General features: G+C 41.2%; 1 protein-coding gene across 4 annotated transcripts in view; it reads left to right on the top strand.

The window, feature by feature from the left end:
* The first annotated feature begins 6,081 nt into the window (after positions 1-6,081).
* The window catches only part of TFCP2 (transcription factor CP2), a 44,732-nt gene continuing 30,170 nt past the window's right edge, over positions 6,082-20,643 (top strand). For all 4 annotated transcript variants that reach the window (XM_042946562.1, XM_042946561.1, XM_042946560.1 and 1 more), the window contains exon 1: positions 6,082-6,916. In XM_042946562.1, the coding sequence (XP_042802496.1) occupies positions 6,795-6,916 (122 nt within the window). In that variant the 5' untranslated portion in view covers positions 6,082-6,794. The remainder of the gene's footprint in view (positions 6,917-20,643) is intronic.

The raw sequence follows: 20,643 nt of genomic DNA, 5'->3' as shown, positions 1-20,643 counted from the left end.
GTAAATTAGACGTTCCCATGACCCTCTCTTTGAGTTCAATGAATTTACTTGAATGGCTCATAGAACTCAGGGAAACCCATTTACTCGCTAGAATAAGTGATACAAATCAACAGCCCTGTGAAGAGATACACATGGTGATGTCCTGAACAAAGGAGCTTTTGTGTTCTTGGAGCTTGGGACCCTGGCACGGTGGCACATGGAACAGTTCTGTTCCCCAACCTGGAAACTCTCTGAACTCCTTCCTTTGGGGTTTTTATGGAGGCTTCATTACATAGACATGGTTGATTAACTCATTGGCCATTGGTGATTGATTCAAACTGTAGCCCCTCTCCCTTTCCCTGAATCAGGAGGTGGGACTGAAAGTTCCAACCCACTATTCATGGTTAGTTACCCTGGGAAGCAGCCCCCATCCGTAAGTGCTTTCCCAAAGCCAACTTTGTTTTTTATTTTATTTTTTATTTTTTTTAATGTTTATTTAGTTTTGAGAGAGAAAGAGACAGAGTGTGAGCGGGGGAGGCACAGAGAGAGAGGGAGCCACAGAATCTGAAGTGAGTTTCAGGCTCTGAGCTGTCAGCACAGAGCCCGACACGGGGCTCGAATTCACAAACTGCGAGATCATGACCTGAGCAGAAGTCAGACACTTAACCGACCGAGCCACCCAGGCGCCCCCAAAGCCACCTTTGTTAACAAACCCAGTTGTGGTGAAAAGGAGGTTGTTATGAACAACAAGACACTCATTTTACCTTCATGGCTCTGAAGCATTTTCAGGAACTGAAGACAGACCAAATATCGCAAAAGATGCTGTGCTCCCATAGCCCTATTGCTCAGGAAATTCCAAGGGTTTTGGGGCCTGTGAGCCAGGAACTATGGATGAAGACCAAATATGTATGAGAAATATATTTTGGTTATATATATATATATATATATATATATATATATATATATATGTGTGTATACGTAAATTTCTTATAAATCATCATATTGCAGCTGTCCACCATGCTAAGGACTGCTGTGAAGGGAGAACTGGTCTTTTATGGACTGGAGAAGATTGCGCTGGTTTCTGGATACAGATCACAACCTGAAGTTGTTGGGAGCTGCATGGCTGTGAAAGCTTTTGATTTCTTTTTCTCTCAACTACACTCCTTCAAAGAAGCCAGACTGGAGCTCACGGGCTTGTCGGGGTGGGATGTGGGAAGATGTGAAGAGTTAAACCTAGGTGGCCAGTCCCTCAACAAAGCCTGCCCGGATAATGGTTTCTTCCTGTTATCTAAAGGAAAATGCCCAATAATTGCCTGGGGAACCCAGCAATAGAGACTCTGACTTCAGTAAATGAATGAGAAGGGAAGACTAGGGGATGGACAGGTGCTGATCCAGAAGCTTGAGCCCTCAAGCCTCTGAGAGAATTGTTTTGTCTTGAGAAGTAGGCAGGACAGGTGCTAGGGTCCCCTTTTTATCAGTCATAATAATACTGATCACTATGTGCTAGGTACTCTTCTAAGTACTTAACATGCATTTTGTCAGTTAATTCTCACCATAATTCTGTAAAGCAGTAACTATGCCCATATTATTTATTTTTTAAATGTTTATTTAATTTTTGAGAGAGAGAGAGAGAGAGAGAGCGTGCACAATCAGGGGAGGGGCAGAGAGAGGGAGACACCGAATCCAGAGCAGGCTCCAGACTCCGAGCTCTCAGCGCAGAGCCTGATGCCGGGCTCGAACTCACCTGAGCCAAAGTCGGATGCTTAACCAACTGAGCCACCCAAGCTGATTCCTATACCCATTTTATAGGTAAGGAGTTGAAGTGCAGACAAGATGAGGAACCTACTTAGGGTTGCTTTGTGTGCTGCAGAACCAAGTCTTGAACCCAGGTAGGCTGTTTCTAAAGCCTGTGTGCTTAACCTTATGCTATACAGGATGGGACCTGGGAATTGCTTTTCTGTCCTGATCATTTTTGTAGGATTTCCACATGTTTTTACCATCCAGGGTAAGCTCTACCGTGTTCTGTAGAGGAGGAAGAACTTTTCCTTTACCCTTTTAGGTTCTTTTGGTGGGTCACTTAATTAAACTGACAAAACACACCAAGAGGAGAAAAGGAAATCTAATTGCATATGTACAGAAGGCCCATAAGAACATGAGACCCCCAGGTGGTCAGGCAACTGAGGCTTATATGGCCTCCTGAGCTATGGGGATGAGGGTAGAGGTCTGAGACTTCACAGGGGAGGAAGATAATTTACAGGAAGATGGGAAGAGCAAGTAGTAGGTAAGTAAATGTTTGCCACGGGATGCAGAGACAACGGAGCCAAAAAGGAATCGGAACAAACAGGCCCTGTTGAGCTTCCCACAGCTACCATACTTAGCTCATATTCTCTGTAGTTATCTCTGATGATAGTTCTCTTCCTGGACTAGGCACTCCATCTCAAGTATTTTAGGCAGTTAAAAGTAAAGTAAAAGCGTCTCCTGAGTCTTTTGGGCCTTGACTGACTTCAGCTCGAAGCAGTCCACATGCCAAAGCGGCACATTTTGGGGAGGCTCATTCTGAACCTCTTCAGTTCCATCTAAACAGTGTCTGTTTCGGGACCTAATCTAGAGAAATGAGCCCTTTGCAGATAAGCCTTAACGCCACCCAAATGGTCCAGAATACTGAATTTGGAACTCTGTGCCACAGGTATTCTAGTTAGTCATACTTATTATCTCTAGTAAGAGCCGTGATTTGCGTTGTGGGATGAATTTACGCATACAAACTTTGGTTTATTGATAGGCGGTGCTGGATTTCCAGGGGAACGCCTGGTGATCTTTTCTTGGAAGCAGAGTTCCCAGGGCTATCCCTGGAATCCCTGTTTCTAGCCCTGGCACTCCAATTTCACTCTGAGTTGCACTGGGAAAGGGAGAGGAAGGAAGAAGTCCATTTCCCCCAGGCACAGAATTCCAGGGGTAAACAGTCAATAAAATCTTTTCCCCACAGAGGGATCTGGGCTCACAGACATAAATCTCAAGGCTGATCTGCATTCCAATTGGGAGGGAAGCTTAGGAATTATTTTTCATCTTACCCAGTTTATTTTAGAATTAATAAGTGGGGGCGCCTGGGTGGCGCAGTCAGTTAAGCGTCCGACTTCAGCCAGGTCATGATCTAGCGGTCCGTGGGTTCGAGCCCCGCGTCAGGCTCTGGGTTGATGGCTCGGAGCCTGGAGCCTGTTTCCGATTCTGTGTCTCCCTCTCTCTCTGCCCCTCCCCCGTTCATGCTCTGTCTCTCTCTGTCCCAAAAATAAAAAAAAAGTTGAAAAAAAAATTTAGAATTAATAAGTGGCAAGGAGGACTTTTGTGAAGTCTTTATTTTGGTTCAGAATTTAAACTTGAGCTCAAGCATTTCTGAGAAGAAGATGTCTGTCTTTTTCTAAATATTTTCCAGAGGACAGGGCTCTACGAGATTCTTGGATATGGCAATGATCTCTTCCAAACATCTAATATGAATATTCCTTGCTTTATTTTAAAGTTATTCACTTTGTGCTCTTTTTATGCATGTTTTTAAGATTTCATTTTTAAATGTGTATTTATTTATTTTCGGAAGAGAGAGACAGAGCATGAGCAGGAGAGGGGCAGAGAGAAAGGGAGACAGAGAATCGCAAACAGGCTCCAAGCGGTCAGCACACAGCCAGACATGGGGCTCAAACTCACGAACTGTGAGATCATGACCTGAGCAGAAATCAAGAGTTGGCCACTCAACTGACTGAGCCACCCACGTGCCCCTAAGATTTTAAGTAATATCCACACCCAATGTGGGGCATGAACCCCCAACCCCAAGATCAAGAGTCACATGCTCTACTGACTGAGCCAGCCAGGTGCCCCTATTTTTCTGCAGATTAAAAAAAAAATGCTTCAGGGCACCTGGGTGGCTTAGTCGGTTAAGCGTCTGACTCTTGATGTCAACTCAGGTCATGATCTCATGGTTTGTGGGTTTGAGTCCCATGTCAGGCTCCGTGCTGGCAGTGCAGAGCCCGCTTACAATTCTCTCTCTGTCCCTCCTCCTCCTCCTCTCTCTCTAAGATGAATAAATCAACTTTTAAAAAATGCTTCATTCAAGCTATCTTCACGTGACCAGTTTTTGAAAATTTATGTTCTCACCTCCACAGGCTTCAAAATGCATCTCTGAAAAGAAGGCTAGGTAGGAAGCAGATGTTTTTTTAGGTTAAAACCATCTACAGGGACACAGTGGCATGATGATTACATGTCCAGACTGTGAGATCAGTCAGGCTTCACCACTCACAAGCTGAGTGACCCTGGACAAGTCAATTAATTTTTCTGAGCCTCAGTTTCTTGATCTATGAAATGCATCTAATAATGGTACCTTTCTTACAGGAGTGATGTGAGAATTAAATGAGATTATGTACATAAAACACCTAGTCAGGGGTTGGCACTTAGGAAAGGCTCAGTAAATATGAGCCTCTCATTATTACATCAGAGATTTAAAGTTACTTGCCCAGATGATGCATGTTGAGATGGAGTTGTCATTCAAGGAGGCATGGTTCCACCTAAAAGGCATGTAAAAATACTACCATGGATCTAATGTTTGTTTACAAAGAATTTTGATTATGGCATCTCTCTTTTGGCTTCTGAGCCCAGTTCCAGTTGCTTTACTCATAGGCACGTTTAAAAAAAAAATTTTTTTTAATGTTTATTTATTTTTGAGAGAGACAGAGAGGCAGTGCGAGCAGGGGAGGGGCAGAGAGAGAGAGGGAGACACAGAATCTGAAGCAGGCTCCAGGCTCTGAGCCGTCAGCACAGAGCCCAACCCAGGGGCCTGAACCCATGAAACGCAAGATCATGACCTGAGTCAAAGTTGGACACTTAACTGACTGAGCCACCCAGGTGCCCTTATTTATTTTTAAAGTTTATTTATTTTGAGAGAGAGTGAGAGAGCAGGAGGGGCAGAGGGAGAGAGAGGGAATCCCAAGCAGGCTCTGCACTGTCAGTGCTAGCCACATGCAGGGCTCAAACTCACCAAACATGAGATCATGACTGAGGTATCTAGGCACCCCTCAATAAGCATTTTTAAAAAGTCCTATTGAATGCAGAAACTATACTAGGAGATATGTAGAACACAAGCCTGAGAAAGATTTCTTTCCTATTATTTAGGAAATCGCAGTCTAGCGAAACAGGCAAATATATACAATTCAGGACGAACTGTAAAAAGTTAAATAATGAAATACAACAATGAGCCAATACTTTCACATATAGGCGGTGTTTTATAGTGAAAAATATCATCAGACTTTGGAATCAGCTCTGAAGTTGGCACGGTAACTTAGTTGTGGGCAATTTAGCCCCATTAGCCTTCTTTCCTTACTAGTAAAATGAGGGTCATAAATATTTACCCTTAGAATTATAATTCTAATTGCAAGATTGTCTTGAGGATTACTAACAACGTAATAAAGTTCCTGGCATATAGTTGATGCTTGATAAACAATGGACATTACTATTTAATCCTAATAGGACGAAGGGGGAGCAGGGATGGTTATCCTTGCTTTTCAAATGAGGAAACGAAATCTCGGTGAGATAAGTGATTATTCGAAAAGTCACCAAACTAGCAAGTGAAGACGCCAACCCAAATCGTGATCTTCAGACCACGACCTTTTGAAAACGACAACTTTCACCTATCTCATGCCTGTTCTAACGCATCAGGGGGAATGCGGAAGATGAGTAGAAGCCGAGCCTTGACCTTCGGAGAGGTGAGTTTAAGGAGAGCGAGCATTCCAGGAGCAAAGGAACCCCTACAGGGAGCTCTGGGGAAACGGTCCGGAGTCCTCCAGGGGCCGGGGTGAGTTCGGTAAGACTAGAGTGAAGGCTCCATCCACGCCCTAGAGTGTCGACTTGGTACACACCGCCCTAGGCAGGACTCAGGTAGCCTCAGAAAGAGCCATTTAAACGGCAGACACCCGACGCACGCGGGGTCCTCTCCCAGACCGCCCAGCCCATCTCCGGGGGCGGGGAGGGCCGTCGCGCAGCTAGCCTATCATCACTGCCGAAGCCCGCGAACTCTCTTCCTCATTGGCGACCTCCGGGGTGACGTCATGTTCGGCGGACCCGCAAAGGAAGAGGGCGCCATGATTGGTTGGCGCCGGGGCGGCGGGCGGTGGAGGACCCTGGCGAGTCTAGGTTTCCAGCCGGTGCTGGACTTTCCCCTTCCATGTTCCGAGGCTCTGGGGGACTGCAGAGGGCGGGGAGTCGGCTCGGCGGAGACCTGGATTGGGTTCTAAGAGCCGTGGGGTTGAGAAGGGGTGACCGGAAGTGATCTTGGGACTGACCGGAAGCGAGGCCTGGAGGGGAAAGGGAGAGCGGGTCCCGGGAGGGAGGGGGGCTTCCAGCAGAAGGGGACGGGGGAGAAAGGTGCGAAAGCGCCGTGGGAGTGCCGGGTAGGCAGTGGGTCGCTGCTGCTGGTCTGTTTGGGAGGCCTGTTTGGGAGGCAGCAAGTGACCACCACGAGCTCGAGGGGAGAGCCCAAGCAGTGGGAGTGCGGGAGCCTAGGGCTGCCTCAGCGGAATCTGGAATAGCTAAGCACAGGGGCCCTCGCACGGCTCCAAAGAACTGGGTGGGAGGGATTTTGGAAGTCGAGGCAGGAGCCAGGAGCTGAGGGTACGGCAGATTAGTTGTGCGGAAAGTGCGGTTCGGGCTTGGGGGTGGTCGGTGGGGACGGCGTGGGAGATCTTGGTTTGGAGTTTTCCAGTCTTGCCCCCATTGGGTAGAATCACACTACTTGCCTTTGTACAAGAAACGGTGTCTCCTGGGGCAAGGAAGGAGCCAGCATGGCCTGGGCTCTGAAGCTGCCTCTGGCCGATGAAGTGATTGAATCTGGGCTGGTGCAGGACTTTGATGCTAGTCTGTCCGGGATCGGCCAGGAACTGGGTGCTGGTGCCTATAGCATGAGGTGAGTGAGATTTTTACCTGACCCTGCACCTTCTGAATAACAAAAGCAGGGAAGGGAATAAATAAGGTTGGAGGGGTGTGGGAGGGAGGTATTTAGAGTTAAATAAGCTGTCTGCGGTTAGGGAAAATTGACTTTTTTCTTTGTTACTTCGAGTAGTGACTGCTGTGGAAGAAATGGAAGAAGAAGGCAGTGTCAGGTCTGTGCAGGATCAGTGGAAGAAGCAGGAATGGCCCTTGGCTAGCAACCAGATGAATGTTGAGAGGCCATTGTGCCAGTGTGAGAGATTGGAGACCTATAGTGTGTATGTGTATATGTGGTCAGGTTGGGCTGGAGGTGTGTGAAGGGGCCACATCTGGGCAGTTGGGAGCTGGGGTTTATTGATGAATATTGGTTGACTGCTTCTTGGAAGGAAACCTTGGTGAAGAAGCCCACACATCTGTACCTTAGCTTGCTTTAAGGATTAATTCTAGGATGTCTGCCTTTTGAAACATAAGCTATGAAAAGAAAAAGCGTCAGAGAACTTTTAGATACTTCTAGATCTTAGTGTATCAAGTCAAATATTGATCAGAAATAAAAATCTCCTATGAAAGAAGCATAACCTCCCATGTAATTTATTTGCATGCATTAGTTATTTCATTTCCCCAGTATAGTTTGTTTCGTTTATGAGATGTACGAGAATCAGGTCTGGAAATGTTGAAACACCTGCACGTGAGGGTTAGATGGAATATAATTGGGTTTCCAAATGCATTATAAAGCTCAATCTAAATAAGTGAGTTAGAAGAGACTTCAGAACTTAACAGTTTGAGTTTATAGGAGAAAGATGTTTTTTATGGTGAAAGCGGACAAATTTTGTGTTCTGATCGCGAGATACTTTGAGAGTTATGTAATGTAAACTTCTTGTCTTTATCTCTGCTAACCCAAAATGGATTTTTCTCAAGTAAAATAATGAGTTAGAACTTAGTACTTCACCTTCAGGAATCTGTGCTTACAGCTAGAATAATAAAGGCTATCTTGTATACATACTTAAGTGATTTTCAGGGAAGTTTAAGTGCTATCATGCAATGCTCTTAGTGTTAAGAAATTTAACTCTAGTTTTGTCTGTCCTTGTTTACATAAGTCTGACCCGAAAAATAGAGATTAACTTGGTCTGAAAATAAATGCCCTAACCCTGAGCTTATTATACTCAGTGTCTGACATAATAGTTGATAATTCATACTGTTGTTCATGTAAAGACTACCACAGCAAAAAGTTTGATTTTGTCTAGTTTGTCAGAAGATGGAGGTAATTAACTATAGCCATACTTGTTATAAAAATAGTTAACATCGTCAACATTCTGTGCGTGTGTCATGTGCTTTCCGTACCATATAACCTTACATTTAAAACTGCTTTCCGGTGTCATACCCCGAATGGTCTACGCTGGTATTAGTAGAATGGTTTGCAAATTCACACCTTTAGAATTTTTTTCTAACATCAATTCTGCAAGAGTTTTCCAAACATCACTTTCTGTTTTCCCCAGAGCACGATGTGCCAAAATGTCAAGTATTTTTTCTTTCTTTTTTTTCACCTTCCTCTTTTTCCTGCATTTTGCTCTTGTCACTCTTCTCCTGACTTTGATACACGTTTAATCATTTGCATTAATTTGTGTTAATTAGATATTAGTTCTCAAACGTTTGTGTTCATGAGAGTCCTCTAGAGTGCTTATTTAAAAATAGTTCCCAGGGCCTCATCTTCACTGATTTTTCTGGGGCACAGGCCAGAAATCTGATTTTTTAAACAAGTTCTTAGGTGATTTTGATGCAGGTAATCCAGCGACCACATGTTGAGAAGCACTGACTGGAGGAGTTTTTATACACAAAGACCATGATTCTTTGCTCTTTGTGTTTCTCTCTATAATTAAACCTTCTAATCGATTTTCCTACACCTTTATTAGGGAAAATGTTCTCTTTGTCAAGCTATTTGTTTTGTAAAATACATTCTCTGATGTATTCATTCTAACCTAATTTTCTTATTTTCTGCTGCATCTTATAATGGTTTCACTTCAGATCTATTGATTTAGATTTTATAAAGATTCACCTTAACTGGATTTCTGTTTTGGACTTGATCTGCCCTTATATTCAGTAATATAAGGTATATTATAAGGTATATAAGAACCATTTTCTAAATGGTTCTTTAATATCTTTCTTACTTTTCCCCTTACACTTTAATACTTGGTACAAACTTTTATTGTTAAAATAAAGGAAATCCCCTGAAAAAAATGCTAAGCGAAAGGAGCTAGTCACAAAAGATCACACAATATACGATTCCACTTCTATGAAATGTCCAGAATAGGCAAATCTGTAGAGACAGAAAGTAGAATAGTGGTTGGCTAGAGCTTGGGGAAAGAGGTAATGGGGGAGTGACTGCTGATGGTACTGGGTTTTTTGGGGGGTGGTTGATAAGTGTTCTAAAATTGTGGTCCGGGGCATCTGCCTGGTTGTCGGTAGAGCATGTAACTCTTGATGTTGGGGTTTGAACCCCATGTTGGGTGTGGCAATTAATTAAAATACATACATACATACATACATACATATATACATACCTGCAAATTAATTTTGATAGTTGGGCAATTCTGTGACTACACTAAAGACAACTGAACTGTACACCTTAGATGGGTGAATTGTATAGTACAGGAATTGTGTCAAAATAGTGCTGTTATAAAAAAAAAAAGGAAAGAGGATCAAATTCTGTATATTGAAAAGAATTTTATGTCTTTCATTTTTTTTTAAAGTTGAGGTGGAATTCGCATCATATAAAATTAACCATTTTAAAGTGAACAATTCAGTGTTATTTGGTACATTCGCAATGTTGTGCGACCACCCACCAATTCCATCAGTCCAAAAGAAAACCCTGTACCTCTTAATGCAGTTGCTCCCCATTTCCCCCTCCCCCTCTGTAGTCTGTGTGCATGGATTTACCTATTTTGGATATTTCATATAAATGGAATCGTGTAACGTGTCCTTTAGTGTCTGGCTTCTTTCACTCAGCATCATGTTTTCAGGGTCCATTCACAGGTAGCATGTATCAGTAGTTCAGTATCTCATTCCTTTTTATGGCTGAATAACCCTTTCTATGTATATAACGCAGCTTGTTTATCCATTCATCAATTGGTAGACTGTAGGGGTTGTTTATAAAGGAGATGACCATGACATTTTGTTTTTAAATTTTTTAAATGTTTACTTATTTTTGAGAGGGAGAGAAAGAGAGAGCAGTGGAGGGGCAGAGAGAGGGAGACAAAGAACCCGAAGCAGGCTCCAGGCTCTGGGCTGTCAGCACAGAGCCCGACACAGGCTCGAACTCATGAGCCAAGCTGTGAGATCATGACCTGAGCCAAAGTCATATACTTAACTGACTGAGCCACCCAGATGCCCTGACCTGCAATGTTTATAAACGTTCGTATACAAGTTTCTGTGTAGATTTCTATTTTTCTGTTTTTTTCTGTGTAGATTTCTTTTAATTGAGGTATAATGATATATAACATTGTATTAGTTTAAGGTGTACAACATAATGATTATGTATTTGTATATATTGCAAAATGATCACAATGTCTAGTTAACATGTTTCACCGTACAAAACAATTTTTTTCTTATGAGAACTTTTTAAAATTAATTTATTTTTAATATAATTTATTGTCAAATTGGCTTCCATACAACACCCAGTGCTCATCCCAGCAAGTGCCCTCCTCAATGCCCATCACGCACTTTCCCCTCTCCCCCACCCCCCATCAACCCTCAGTTTGTTCTCTGTATTTGAGTCTTATGAGAACTTTTAAGAGCTACTCTCTTAGCAAGTTTCAAATCTGCATTACAGTATTATTAACTATAGTCACGATGCTGTACTAGACATATGTTTCCATTTCTCTTGGGTATATATATCTAGGCGTGGAATTGCTGGCTCATATGGTAATTCTATGCTTAACTTTTTTTGTTTTTAAATCTAAAGACTTTTTAGAGCAGTTTAGGCTCACAGAAATACTGAGAGGAAGGTACAGAATTTTCCCATATACCCTCTTGCCTCCATACATGCATAGCCTCCCCTTTTATCAACATCATTTACCAGAGTGGTACCCACTCTGTACCTACATTGATGAACCTAAATTGACATATCATAATCACCCAAAGTCTATAGTTTACCTGAGAGTTCCCTCTTGATGGTATACATTCTGTGGTTTTGGACCAATATAGAATGACACATACCCATCATAGAGTATCATACAGAGGATTTTCTCTGCTTTAAAAGTCCTCTGTGTTCTGGGTGGCTCAGTCGGTTGAGCATCTCAGGTCATGATCTCACGGTTTGTGGGTTCCAGCCCCACGTCCGACTCTGTGCTGATGACTCAGAGCCTGGAGCCTGCTTTGAGTTCTGTGTTTCCCTCTCTCTGCCCCTCCCCTGCTTGTGCTCTGTCTCTCTCTGTCTCTCAAAACTAAATAAATGTTTAAAAAAAAAAAAAAAAAGATCAACTTGAAAAAAAAAAAAAAGCCCTCTGTGTTCTGCCTATTCATTCCTCCACCCCAACCCTGACAACCACTGATTTTTTTTTTAATGTTTCCAGTTTTGCCTTTCTAGAATGTCATAAAATTGGAATCCTACAATATGTTGCCTTTTCAGATTAGCTTCTTTCACTTAGAAATATGCATTTAATATTCCTCTATGTCTTTTCATAGCTTGATAGCTCATTTCTTTTTAGTACTCAATAATATTCTATTGTCTGGATGTACCACAGTTTATTCATTCACCTACTGGAGGACATCTTGATTCCTTCCAAGTTTTGGCAATTATGAATAAAGCTGTTATAAACATCCATGTGTAGGTTTTCGTATAGAGATAATTTTCAACTCCTTTGGGTAAATACAAGGAATGCAACTCGGGATTATATGGTAAGAATATATTTAGTGTTGTTAAGAAAAGGCCAAACTGTCCTCCAAAGTGGCTGTACCATTTTGCATTCTTACTACAAATTGGTGAGAGTTCCCTTTGCTCCACATCCTTATCAGTATTTGGTGTTGTCAGTGTTCTGGATTTTGGCCATTCTGGTAGATGTATAGTATATACTAAACTGTTTCAAGAACTCTCAAGCTGTTTTACATAACATCTGAACTGCTTTATGTTCCATCAGCAATGTATGAGGGTTCCTGTTTCTCCACACTCTTGTCAGGACTTTTTACTTCCTATTTTCTTTTTGTTGTTTTTTTAATTAAACCCACCCTAATGAGTGTGAAGTAGTATATCATTGTGATCGTGTTTTACTATTCCTTGACCATGAAGTTGAACATCTTTTCACGTACTTGCTGGCCATTTGTAGATCTTCTTTGGGGAAGTGTCTTTTCAAGTCTTCTTTTTTCTAAAGATTTCATTTTTAAATCTCCACACCCAACTTGGGGCTCAAACTTACAACCCCGAGATCAAGAGTTACATGCTGTACCAACTGAGCCAGCCAGGCACCCCATCAACCGACATATGGTCCCCAGCTTACGATGGTTCAACTTATGATTTTTTTGACTTTACAGTGGTGTAAAAGTGATACACATGGTAGAAACCATACTTCCAATTTTGAATTTTGAACTTTAACTGGGCTGGTGGTATGAAGTCCAATACTTTTTCATGATGCTGGGCAGTGGCAGTGAGCCACAGCTCCCAATTGGCCAGGTGATCATGAGGGTTGCAAATGATATGCTTATAACTGTACAGTATCCATACAACCATTCCATTTTTTACCTTCAGTACAGTACTCAATAAACTACATGATATTCAACACTTCGTTATAATATATGCTTTGTGTAAGATGATTTTACCCAACAGTAGGTTGATGTAAGTGTTCTGAGTACATTTGGCTAGGTTAAGCTATGATGTTTGGTAGGTTAGATGTATTAAATACATTTTTGACTGACAGTATTTTCAGCTTACGATGGGTTTATTGGGATGTAACCCCATTGTAAGTCAAGGAAAAGCTGTACAAGTCTTTCATACCATTGGCTAAATTTATTCCTGTGTATTTTACTCTTTTGGATACTATTATACATGGAATTGTTTTCTTAATTTCCTCTTTGGATTGTTTATTGCTGGCAATAACTACTGATTATTTAGAAACTACTGATTTTTTATGTTGATCTCATATCCTGTAACTTTGCTGAATTCTTTTTTTAGCTTTGGTAACATTTTCCTGGACTTACGGGATTCTCTGTATGTAGAGTCATGTCATATGCAAATAGATATAGCTTCACTTTTTCTTTTCCTGTTTGTATGTTTTTTATTTGTTTTTCTTGCTTAATTGGTCTTGCAAGGACTTCCAGTACAATGTTGAATAGTAGTAGTGAAAGTGGGCATCTTTAGCTTATTCCTGATTTTAGAGGGAAAGCTTTCAGTTTTTCACCACTGAGCTGTGAATTTTTCATAAATGCCTTTTTAATTTTGAGGAAGTTTTATTCCTAGGTTGTTGTGTGTGTATGTACGTGTGTGTGTGTCTGTACGAATGTCCGTGTGTATTATTATGGTAAAATACACATAAAATTTACCATTTTAGCTATTTTTAAGTGTATAGTTCAGTGGCATTAAGTACATTCACATTGTTGTGAATTTGTTGTGCAAATATTACCACCATCCATCTCCAGAATATTTTTAGTTTCCCAAACAGAAACTCTCTACCCATTAATCACTAACTCGCCTAGTTCCTGACAACCCCCATTTTACTTTCTGTCTCTATGAATTTGACTACTCTAGGAATCTCATGTAAGTGGAATCATACAAATTTGTCCTTATGTGACTGTCTTATTTCACTTAGCATAATGTCTTCAAGGTTTTGCTGAGTGTTTTTATTGTGACAGGTGCTGAATTTTGTCCAGTGCATTTTCTGTGTCTGTTGAGATGATCATGTGGTATATTACGTTGATTTCTTTATGTTGAACCACCCTTATATTTCTGGGAAAAATCCTACTTGGTTATAGTGTATGATCATTGGATTCAGTTTGCTAGTACAGTATTTTGTTGAGGATTTTTGTGTCTTTATTCATAAGGGATATTGGTCTGCTTTTCCTGTGATGTTTTTTTACACATTTTTTTTTTTAATTTTTTTTCAACGTTTTTTTATTTATTTTTGGGACAGAGAGAGACAGAGCATGAACGGGGGAGGGGCAGAGAGAGAGGGAGACACAGAATCGGAAACAGGCTCCAGGCTCCGAGCCATCAGCCCAGAGCCTGACGCGGGGCTCGAACTCACGGACCGCGAGATTGTGACCTGGCTGAAGTCAGACGCTTAACCGACTGCGCCACCCAGGCGCCCCTTTTTACACATTTTTTTAAATGTTTATTATTTTTGAGAGAGAGAGAGAGAGAGAGAGAGAGAGAGAGAGAGAGAGTGGGGGTAGGAGCAGAGAGAGAGGGAGACACAGAACCCAATGTAGGGCTTGATCTCATGACCCTGAGATCATGACCTGAGCTGAAATCATGAGCGGGTTGCTTAACCAAATGAGCTACCCAGGTACCCCTCTTGTAACAACTTTTGACTTAAGTTCTATTTTGTTTGATATATATGTTTTTAAATTTTTTTACTGTTTGTTTATTTTTGAGAGAGAGAGTGTGAGCAGGGGAGGGGCAGGGAGAGAGGAAGACACAGCATCTGAAGCCGACTCCAGGCTTCAAGCTGTCAGCACAGAGCTCTATGTTGGGCTCAAACTCAGGAACCGTGAGATCATGACCTGAGCCAAAGTCAGATACTTAACCGACTGAGCCACCCAGGCGCCCCTATTTGATATATTTTTAAAAAATGTTTATCCCATTTATTTTGAGAGAGAGAGAGGGAGAGAGAGTGCTGGAGAGGGGCAGAGAGAGAGGAGAGAGAGAATCCCAAGCAGGATCCACACTGTCAACACAGGGCCCAACGCAGGGCTCGATTTCATAAACTGTGAGACCATGACCCAAGCGGCAATCAAGAGTTGGTAGCTGAACTGACTGAGCCACCCAGGAGCCTCTTGTTTGATATTTGACGAGTCACTTCAGTTCTCTCTTGGTTACTGTTTGCATAGAATATCCTCTTTCACTGTTTTCCTTTTAACCTATTTGTGTGTTGTATCTGAAGTGAGTCTTCTATAAGCAACATGTGGTTGGTCACATGTTGACCACAAGAACAAATATCTTTTTCCCCAATCTGTGTCTTTAATCGGTGAGTTAATCCATTTGTACTTAAAGTGATTACTGACAATGAAGAACTAATTTCTGCCATTGTGCTATTTGTTTTCTATATGTCATATTCTTTTGTTCCTCAATTACTCCAATATGTCTTCTTTTGTGCTTGATTTTTTCTTTTTCTTTTTTTGTTTTTAAACGTTTATTTATTTTTGAGACAGAGAGAGACAGAGCATGAACGGGGGAGGGACAGAGAGAGAGGGAGACACAGAATCGGAAGCAGGCTCCAGGCTCTGAGCAATCAGCACAGAGCCCGATGTGGGGCTCGAACTCACGGACCGCGAGATCGTGACCTGAGCTGAAGTCGGATGCTCAACCGACTGAGCCACCCAGGCGCCCCGTGTCTGATTTTTTCTAATGTATCATTTTAATTTCTTCTTTATTGCCTTTTTTTTTTGTATATTTTTAAAGTTATTTTCTTAGTGGTTACCGTGGGGATTACAGTTAATATCCTAAGTGTATAGGAATCTAATTTGAATTGATAACACTTTAGCTTCAAGAGCATACATTAAACTAGACTTCTTATGATGATCATTTTGCAATATCTATAAAAATCAAATCATTATGTTGTACACCTGAAATTAATGTAATGTTATATGTCAATTATATCACAAATTTATTTATTTTTTTATTATTTTTTTAATGTTTGTTTTTGAGAGAGAGACAGAGACAGAGCCCAAGGGAGGAGGGGCAGAGAGAGGGAGACACAGAATCTGAAGCAGGGTCCAGGCTCTGAGCTGTTAGCATAGAGCCTGATGCAGGGCTCAAACTCAAGAGCTGTGAGATCATGACCTGAACCGAAGTTGGATGCTTAACAACTGAGCCACCCAGGCGCCCCAATTATATAACAACTTAAAAAAAAGAGCATACATTAACTCTGTTCCTGTCAGTTCTGTTTCCATTCTTTATGTTGTTATTGTCACAAATTATGTCTTTATACACTGTGTGCTTGTTACAATAGATTTATAATTATTGTTTTATGCATTTGTCTTTTTAAAAAAAAAATTTTTTTTTAATGTTTATTTATTTTTGAGACAGAGAGAGACAGAGCATGAACAAGGGAGGATCAGAGAGAGAGGGAGACACAAAATCCGAAACAGGCTCCGGGCTCTGAGCTGTCAGCACAGAACCCAATGCGGGGCTCGAACCCACGGACCGCAAGATCATGACCTGGGCCGAAGTCGGACGCTCAACCGACTGAGCCACCCAGGCGCCCCAATGCATTTGTCTTTTTTAAAAATATTTTTAAGTAAGCTCTACACTCAATGTGGGTCTCAAATTCACAACCCCCAAGATCAAAAGTTGCACGTTCCACCAGCCAGGTGCCCCTATGTATTCGTCTTTTAAGTCACATAGGAAACAAAAAGAAGAGGTTACATACCAAAAATATGGTATGCTAGCTTTTGTATTTTACCTGTGTGACCTGTGTAATGATCTTTATTTCTTCATATGACTGTGAGTTACCATCTAGTGTTCTTTCATTTCAGGCTGAAAGATTCCCTTTAGCATTTCTTGTAGGGCAGGTTTATTAGCAATGAACTTCCTTACCTTTTGTTGAGAAATATTTTAATTTCTCCTTCATCTTAGAATTCTTGGTTGATAGTTTTTACTTTCAACACTTTACATATATCATCCCACTGCCTCTGGCCTCCGTGGTTTCTGATGAGATATTGGCTTTAATTTCATTGAGTTTCCCTCATAATGTGATGAGTCACTTTTTGCTGCTTTGAAGATTCTCTCTTTTCAACAGTTTGAATATTGTGTACCTTGCTGTGGCTGTCTTTGAATTTATTCTTTTGAAGTTTGTTGAGCTCCTTGAATGTGTAGATTTACATGTGTCATCAATTTGGAAAGTTTTTAACCATTATTTCTTCAAAAACTTTTCTCCCTTTTTCTCTCCTTCGTCTCCCGGGACTCCCATAATATGCACATTGGTACACTTGATGGTGTACCATTGTATTCGTAGGTTCTATTTAGTTTTCTTCATTTTTGTTTTTGCTCTTCAGCCTGAGTAATCTCAATTTGCCATCTTCAAGTTTGCTGATTCTTTCTTCTGTTGATCTTCTGTTGAGTCCCTCTAGTATATTTTTAATTCCAGCTCTTGTACTTTTGGGTCCAGAATTTCTACTTGTTTACTTTTTATAACTTTGATCTTTTGTTGCTATTCTTTAGTTGCTCATACATTGTTTTCCTGGTTTCCTTTAGTTATTTGTCCATGGTTTCCTTCAGCTCTTTGGGCATATTTAAGATAGTTAATTTAAGGTCTTTGTATATTAAGTCTAGTGTCTAGGCTTGCTCAAGGATAGTTTCTGTCAATTTCTCTTTTCTTGTGAATTGGCCATACTTTCCTTAATCTTTGTATGCTTTGTAATTTTTTGTTTAGAACTGGACATTTTGAGTATTGTAATATGGTAGCTCTGGAAATCAGATTCTACTCCCTCCCTAGAGATTACTGTTGTTACTTGATTAAAGCTGAAGTTGTCCATTTATTTAGTGACTTTCCCAAAGTGTTTTTGTAAAGAATGCGTTCCTTATTTTTTGTGAACACTGAAGTCTCTTCTATGAGCTCCGTGGTCCGCCAATGACTTGACAGAAATTTTCTTAAATGCTTGGATCTAATAAGAAAAAATGGGGAAAAAAAAGAATGTTCTGTTTCTTTAAATCCCTTTGTCTGACTCTGCTAAGGAAGCCACCTCAGCCATGGTGGTTGAAACAATGTCCAGCCTGTGTGCCAGCTCTTCAGCGATCAAAAGCAGTAATCAGAATATATAATGCTGATTTTTGGAGGACAAGGTCCCTATTGCCCACCCTGACACCAGCAGACTGCAACGGGATCCCAGGCTACTGTCCCCACAGCTGTCTGCCATGGGACTGGGAGCTAGGGGAAGGTAGATGGTGTGCCAGATGCTGAAATTCACTAAAATTTACCAGCCTCTTTCTTCATCAAGCATTCCCTTGTTTGCTGCAAGTATTTGACTAGATTCCAGAGTTCCAGAATAGTTGCTTCAAGCATTTTGTGCCGGCTCAATAGTTATTTTGGTGGAGGGACCAATTCCTGGAGCTTCCTACTGTGCAGTCTTTCATGACCTCTGTCCTTAATCTATAGTAGCCTTTTAACTGGTCCAGCCCTGCTTCCAACTCTGCACTCATCACCCCCATAGCCTGTTCTCTACACAGAAACTTAGAAGTCTATGTGTATTCTGTTCATAAAAAATAATAACAATTTCAGACTTGCAGAAGATTTGCAAAAACAGTGCAAAGAAGTTGTAAATACCCTTCACCGAGATTACTCACATGTTAACATTTTGCTATATTTGTTTTATCTTCCTCTCTTCTGCTCCTCCCCAACACCTAGAATTATTATTATTATTTTAATCTGAACTGTTTAAGTTGCAGTTGCAGTGTCCCTTAACACCCAAATACTTCAGTGTGTATTTTTAAAAAACATGAAATTCTCCGGTGGAGGGGCAGGAAAGAACCATGAAATGCTCTTACGTAACTATAATGTAGTGATCAAAATTAGGAGCTTAACACACAATACCGTGTATGATCTAATCTGTGGACCTTATTCAGATTTTGCCAATTGTCCCAATAATGTCCTTTATAGCAAAAAAATACCCAAGATCATGTATTGATTCAGTTGTCATGTCTTTTATCTCCTTTAATCTAGAGCAGATCATGAGTCTTTGTATTTTTTTTTAACGTTTATTTATTTGTGAGACAGAGACAGAGCATGAACGGGGGAGGGGCAGAGAGAGAGGGAGACACAGAATCGGAAGCAGGCTCCAGGCTCCGAGCCATCAGCCCAGAGCCCGACGCGGGGCTCGAACCCACGGACCGCGAGATCGTGACCTGAGCCAAAGTCGGACACCCAACTGACTGAGCCACCCAGGCGCCCCGAGTCTTTGTATTTTTATGACATTAACAATTTGATGAGTAGAGGTCAGTTATTTTGTAGAATATCCCTCAGTTTGGGTTTGTCTGATGTTTCCTCATGGTAGATTCAGGTTATGTGCTTTGGGTGGTACTACCTAAGAAGGGATGCTGAGTTCTCTGTGTATCATATTAGGGTACACATGCTATTGATTGGTCCCATTGCTGGCAATGTTAATTTTGACCACTTAGTTAAGGTGGGGTATGCCAGTTTTCTCCATTATAAATTTATTGCTTTGCCTTTTGTAATTAGTATTCTGTAGGGGCGACATTTTGACACCATGTAAATATCCTATTTTCAAATTTTCACCAACCAGTTTTAGCATTTATTGATGATTCTTGCCCTAATCAGTTTTCTTTATGATGATTGCTAAATGATGATTTTCATATATATATATACATATATATATGTATGTATGTACGTATATATATACATATATATATGTATGTATGTATATATTTTAGCTTTGTGTATTTATTTTTGAGAGAGACAGAGACTGCATGAACAGGGGAGGGGCAGAGAGAGAGAGGGAGAGAATTCCGAGCAGGCTCTGCCCTGTCAGCACAGAGCCAGATGCAGGGTTTGAACTCATGAAACCCTGAGATCATGACCTGAGCTGAAACCAAAAGTGGGATGCTTAACCGACTAAGCCACACAGGCGTCCCAAATGATGACTTTCTAATTATGTCTTTCCTTCTACATTTACTAGTTGGCTGTCTACTGTAAGAGGGAACTTTCCCTTCTTATTGATTTATTTTTAACAATGTAGTCTCAGATTTTTACTTTTTTTTTTTTTTAACGTTTTTATTTATTTTTGAGACAGAGAGAGACAGAGCATGAACAGGGGAGGGGCAGAGAGAGAGGGAGACACAGAATTGGAAGCAGGCTCCAGGCTCTGAGCCATCAGCCTAGAGCCCGACGTGGGGCTCGAACTCACGGACCGCGAGATGGTGACCTGAGCTGAAGTCGGACGCTTAACCGACTGAGCCACCCAGGTGCCCCTCAGATTTTTACTTTATTCAATATGTTGTAATCTTTTACTACCATTATATATCTTGATTAAATTATTCCAGATTTGGCCAGAAGAACCCCTTCAAACTGGCTCTGCACAGAAGCCTTTTATTTATTTATTGTTAAATGTTTGTTTATTTTTGAGAGAGAGAGAGAGCATGAGAGCACATGTGCACAAGCATGGGAGGGACAAAGAGAGAGAGGGAGACACAGAATCTGAAGCAGGCTCCAGGCTCCAAGCTGTCAGCTCAGAGCCCAACATGGGGCTCAAACTCACTATGAGATCATGACCTGAGCTGAAGTCAGACACTTAACTGACTGAGCCACCCAGGCACCCCTGCACAGAAGCCTTTTAAAATTAAGGTCTTGTTAATGTCTGTTGTCCTGAGGTAACTGCTAATAGCACCCTTGTTCACTCACAAAGTGTCCCTATTTAAATGATAAATTATATGATAGTTTATTTAAAATGTAGAGCAGATCATTTCACTTTTCTCCTGGAAACCCTCCATTCATTTTGCATCTTGTTTTGAATTAAAGCCCCAGTTCCGGCATTGATGTACACAGGGTG

The sequence above is a fragment of the Panthera leo genome, chromosome B4, assembly GCF_018350215.1.
Source record: "Panthera leo isolate Ple1 chromosome B4, P.leo_Ple1_pat1.1, whole genome shotgun sequence".
Classification (NCBI taxonomy): domain Eukaryota; kingdom Metazoa; phylum Chordata; class Mammalia; order Carnivora; family Felidae; genus Panthera; species Panthera leo.
Note: the sequence above shows the minus strand (reverse complement) of the source record. Positions and strands in the feature narration are given on the sequence as shown.